This window comes from Triticum aestivum, chromosome 1A (assembly GCF_018294505.1).
Source record: "Triticum aestivum cultivar Chinese Spring chromosome 1A, IWGSC CS RefSeq v2.1, whole genome shotgun sequence".
In the NCBI taxonomy this organism is placed as follows: Eukaryota; Viridiplantae; Streptophyta; class Magnoliopsida; order Poales; family Poaceae; genus Triticum; species Triticum aestivum.
Window position 1 is genome coordinate 14,284,528 of NC_057794.1, and position 5,524 is coordinate 14,290,051.

The 5,524-nt window shown below is 47.4% G+C and overlaps 1 protein-coding gene across 1 annotated transcript; it reads right to left on the bottom strand.

Moving 5' to 3' along the window:
• Window positions 1-1,524: 1,524 nt before the first annotated feature.
• Window positions 1,525-2,773, bottom strand: LOC123071499 (uncharacterized). Its single transcript, XM_044495108.1, has 2 exons — window positions 2,440-2,773; window positions 1,525-2,185 (listed from the first exon to the last, which is right to left on the bottom strand). The coding sequence occupies exons 1-2, from the start codon at window positions 2,764-2,766 to the stop codon at window positions 1,538-1,540; spliced, it is 975 nt and encodes a 324-aa protein (XP_044351043.1). The 5' UTR covers window positions 2,767-2,773; the 3' UTR covers window positions 1,525-1,537.
• Window positions 2,774-5,524: the final 2,751 nt, after the last annotated feature.

Genomic DNA, 5,524 nt, shown 5'->3' on the forward strand with positions numbered 1-5,524 from the left:
CACTGATTTTTTAATATAAAATGCACATTTTTTAAATACACATTATTTTTCATATATGATGAACATTTTTTCCATATACAGAAAACTATTTTTTTAATGTACATCAAAATTTTTCCGAATATAAGATTTTAAAATAAAAACATTACTGTTATAAATATATTATATATTTTTTGGAATAGTTATGTATTTATTTATATCACTTAAAAATACAACACTCATTTTTTTCGAAAACTAATTAGAAAACGTAAGAGAAAAAGAAATGTGAAGCAAACCTGTGTAACTAAGCACTTCACAAGGGGCTGGCCCAGTAGCAAGGTCTCCTTCTTTCACCGTCTCTTCTTCCTCTTCTTCTTTCGGCTTCCCTCGGAAAAGGCCCACCGGCTCACACAGGTCCAAAAAAAAACGCGCACGTGGCGGCCTAGGTACATTCACGGCGGTCGCTGCCTCCACTCCGACACCGCAGCCGGCTCTCCTTCCGGCGCTCCCTCTCGTACCGGCGGCGCCTCCTGCCCAGGTGCGAACCCTGCCCACACTGCCCAGCAGATTTGTTCCAAATCCTCCAGACCTGTACCAAATTTTCAGAGTACTTACGCATCCTGTTCTAGATAAATTCAGAATTTGATGTTGTGTTTATTGGAACATAGTACGAGTATGAAGTAGTAGCATTACTGGAACAGTATCAACGCACATAACTGAACTTTTCTATACGAAATGAAGTTGAAACTTGTGATTTTAGTGCAATAATAGTTCGGCGACAGTATATTGTTTGGAGCTGTGAAACTTATAATGATTTTAGAGTTCACTTGCTGTGAAAATCTTGTTCAATTCCCAACTTCACCTCAACATGCCCTGTGTTAATTTGGTTGGCACTTATAAGCTCCCTTTGATGCCATTTTGTGACAAGCTGTTCCTGGTTCATAAATTTACTGCAGGAAATTTTCATGCATGATATTACCTGTGGAACTTTGTATTTTTTGTAAGCCCTCGTACTTGCTACACTGACTGTACCAGCGTGTCTAATCTGTTGCCTTTACCAAATACAAATAGGACTACTGAAATGTTAACACCAAGTTTGATCTCAAAGATAGTTAACTTACCCTGCTCAATTATGTGATCTAAGACATTTGGATTATCTATGCATTGGGTATGTGCCCTAGTTATTGCACATCTAAGTGACTCAATCAAACAAAAAGGAAAAAGGAAAAAGATAAAGAAATTGTTTGCATGAATCTCTGTGTAAAATCAATGACATAGAACTTATATGTGCAATACTTATGGCACATCTAGATGTGCTTTAGCAAAACTGATATGGCAACGGCGGTGCACAAACTTTGCAATAAGTAGATATGTAGCACATAGACTTCGGGAAAGAAACTACCATCACTTGAAAATGAAAGAAATGAAATGTAAATGCACTGACCCATGACACATGTGAAACATGGTAGTGCACTATCGTACAGTACTGGTACAACATGTCTAAAAAAAAAGTCTGAAGCAAATCAATATCAAATAATTTAGCTTGTTTCTTCTGAGAGAGCTAGCTAGAGCTAGCTAGCTCTATTTCAGAGTCTTGGCCCCTAATTTGGCCGTGGAGTTTCGATGCCAGTTTAACGATGGAATCGAGGGTTTCAGTGTTGTCAGGAATTGTCGTTGTCCTTGTTCCAGTGGCAAAAACCATGCAGCTCTCAAGATCCAGCATGTCCTCTGAAACGCTGGAGAGCAAATCCATGAGGCTCTGCAGGTCAGCTCGTTTGGCGATGGTGCTGCGACCATCCACCATGTGTTTCTTCACGGTTGCTATCACCATTCTGGTCGTAAGCTTCATCACTGTCAGGCTGTCGGCGGTCATGAGATCCCTGTTTAACTGTACCAACTTCGTCGCAAACCTGAATGCGACACCTTCTCCTTGATCTCCTTGGTCTCCTTCTCCCGGCGAAACTGCATTGACATCGAGGTGTAATTTCTCACATGCCGTCACACAGAGGGACAGAAGGGCAAGATGCAACTTGTGGTGTTGGTTTTGCCGAGACGATGAAGTATTGTTGTTGTTGTTACTGACATTGACTTCTAAAACAGCATTACCACCGACACCGACTTGGCTTTCGACGTCGGTACCTGGTCTGGCATACGTGGGCTTTCCTGCTTTTCCTCTCGACCCAAAACCAAGTAGTATTTCTCTAAGCACCTGCAACGATTATAACAATAGAGTGCACATATTAAGAATAGTTAAAAGTAACAAATCAAACGCAATGCAAAGAAATGTGCCCATTGCTATGAAACGGGAATGAATGAATAGCTGAGCACATGGCACCTGTGATAAGCTATCTAAAAATCCAAAGGGAGAATGATGAATAACTGACTGGAAGGAGATTCACCTTCCATGTATGCGTTCCAAGAAAGAAAGAACATAGATTAATATGCAAACAACTATGCACTTACCCTTGGCATCACACCCGTCATGGCATTCTTGAGTGTACCGAGATATTCATCATTCCAATTGTAATGAATACATAGATGCTCTAGAATTTCTGCTGCAGTTTTTCTGCATCTCTTGATCTCATCATCTGAAACTAATTTCACCAGAGCACCAGCAAACTCGGAGGCATCGTTCTCCTTGGTGAAGATGGTGGCAACGTTTTTGCTCCCAAAAAACAGCACCAGTCCTTTACCTGGAGTACCTCTGATGGACCCGTCACTAGTATCACCATTAACAAAGATGCTTACCAGCATCTTAATGAAATCTCCTCTGCTTTCAGTTTCGTCCATACATATTTGCCTAAGGATCTGCACGGCGTTTGTTAGAATATAAGTTGGGTTAAATATAAAGATAAGGAGTAGAGATTGAATAGGTTTAAACCATGTATTACTTATCCTCTACTCCAAGTCTCTATCCCTCCGTTGTACCTCTATATATACCCCCACAAGGGTCAGATCAATACAACAAAAACAAACATTAGTCATCCTACAATTTCCACATGGTATTAGAGTGGTTAGTCTCACGACGCCGATTCTAGAATCTTCCACCACCTCCGCAGCGCGCCGCCCCCGGGGAGATTAATCTACTCTCCCCGGAGGCGCGGCACTCCATCGTCAAAGAGTCCATCAACTCCGTAGAATAGATCAATTCCTTAGATTAGAATCAATTTAGTTTCCAGTTTCTCAGATTGCTTTCTTTTATAGCCAACAAATCTGACGACCCTCAAATCTGGTGAGAAATTGTACAGATCGGTGCAACTCGATCCACCGCCAGGCGCATCTTCCTCGGCTCGGCGACCGCCTCTGACCAACACCTCCCCAGCGCGATCTACATCAACACCACGCGCCATCAGCAGCCGGCCACGCATACGAGCGCGTCAACACCAGCCGACGACATAAGTGCGATCCCATCTACGTCGACCCGCGCCGCCAGGGCTCCTGCCTCCACCGACCGGCTTCATCAACTCAGCGAGCAAGGACTCCCTCCTGCGGATGACGCACACACCGCGCTCATGTACTGCTGCATCGACCTCCATGGATCGCGCGCATGGGTGCAGGGCAGGATCGAGGCGCTGCACATCCAATCTCCTCCATCGGCTGAGGACAGCCCAGCACGATCGTGGCCCAGGAGGGTTCCACCACCAACGCACCGAGCGACCTACACCGAGCCGCTGCATCGAGTGATCTACACCGAGCACATCATCGAGCCGAACGACTACACCGATCGATCTGCACTACGTCGGCAAACTGCATCGACCGATCGAACCATCTGCACCGAGCCCCGATCCGCATCGACTACATGCGCGCAAGGAGCAGCAAGGAACACGGCCATGTGCACATGCATACGTGCATGGCAAAACTCACCAAGACGCCCATGCGTACGCGCATTGGATGGAGCATTGGACTTCAGCCACGGGCCTTCTGCAACGATCGAAAGGCAACGCCATGCCGGTCTCTGCGATCCACGGTTGGGAACAATTATCATCGCGATCTGATTCTGATCTGGCCGATGACCACAACACCTAGCTGCACGTCAACATCTTCATCGAGCAGGCTCGCGGCGCCGGACACCGGGAGGGCCAGCAGGTTTTCGACTTCAAAGCACGCGCACGAACGCGGTCTCCACCAAGACGACTCCATCAACCTGACGACCACTCGGGCGCTGTCATGCCGTCTACACCAAGCCGACACATCGATCTACACCGAGCGATCTGCATCAATATTCGACGACCCAAGCCGAACGACATTAGCCTGTACGACTACGACGGGCTATGAGCCAACATACTTCTTCAGCATGGCGCGGCATCGACACTTCGTGGCCAGGAGGGACTCCTCCAACGCGACGCATCATCGTCGACAGGCCGCTGCAACGTCATCGCCGACACTTCATCGCCAAGGTCTTCATCAACGGGGTCCTCATCAACATTTTCGTCAACGCACCGCCGCCTCGTCCACAAGATGGACACCTAGCGTCCTCTGACAGACTTTTCTGCAAGACGCGACCTCGACGACGGCATTGACCGCGTCACGACAACGGCAATGACCGTGTCATCCACGACGGCACGACTGCATCGACACGGCGTCACTATAGTGACGACCCTACACGGCCACATGGTTCTGGCAAAACCGATGTGTGCTCGATGGGCCTCCTCCGGTCTTGGCAAAACCGGCGGACTCATCGCCGACGGCACCCTCTGACATCCGCAAGGTGCATCGTCCACGTCTGCAGCTCCGTCATAGCGCATATTTTTTTTTGCGCATTCGGCTTTGTGCGGCTTCATCATCCACGACGACTACACCATTGACCACGACTACATCGACCACGGCTACATCACCATGATCGGCTACCTCGACATCGACATTAATGGCTTGGTCTACAGCAACACATCGGCAACAACTCCAGTCAACAGCGTCCGCGTCGTCACCAGCGTCCACGCCACTCTCGCTGTGGCTGCGGGAGGGAATAGAGGAGAGTCCAGGGAGGCACCAGAAGAGGACGCAGTCACCGCCCTAGGTGCTGACCCATCACCCATTAGAGACGCAGTTGATGATGGCGCAGCGGAGAAGACGACAGAAGCACAATACTTCAAATCCAGTCGTAATCATCCGTTTCACTCCCGCTACGACTGAGGGGGAATGTTAGAATATAAGTTGGGTTAAATATAGAGATAAGGAGTAGAGATTGAATAGGTTTAAACCATGTATTACTTGTCCTCTACTCCAAGTCTCTATCCCTCCGTTGTACCTCTATATATACCCCCAGAAGGGTCAGATCAATACAACAACAACAAACATTAGTCATCCTACAATTTCCACAGCGTTCATCTGCAGCTCCCTGCCCTTGCATTCTTCACACTTGACGATTCTTTTGATTGTGGTGATTGCTTTCTTGTTGCCCGAGATCTGCCGGCGCAGCTTGACCCTAGCTGGTAGAAAAAGGGCCTATAGTCCCGGTTCGTAAGGGCCTTTAGTCCCGGCGCAGCTTCACACTTTAGTTCCGGAACCGGGACTAAAGTGTCGGTACTAATACCTCCCCCCTTTAGTCCCG

Bases quoted from the DNA above. Each gene is read 5' to 3' on its own strand.
- LOC123071499 (XM_044495108.1), bottom strand. From the start codon at position 2,766: ATGGACGAAACTGAAAGCAGAGGAGATTTCATTAAGATGCTGGTAAGC. The intron at 2,186-2,439 runs GTAAGTGCATAG...TAATCGTTGCAG, and splicing joins TGACGGGTGTGATGCCAAGG to GTGCTTAGAGAAATACTACT.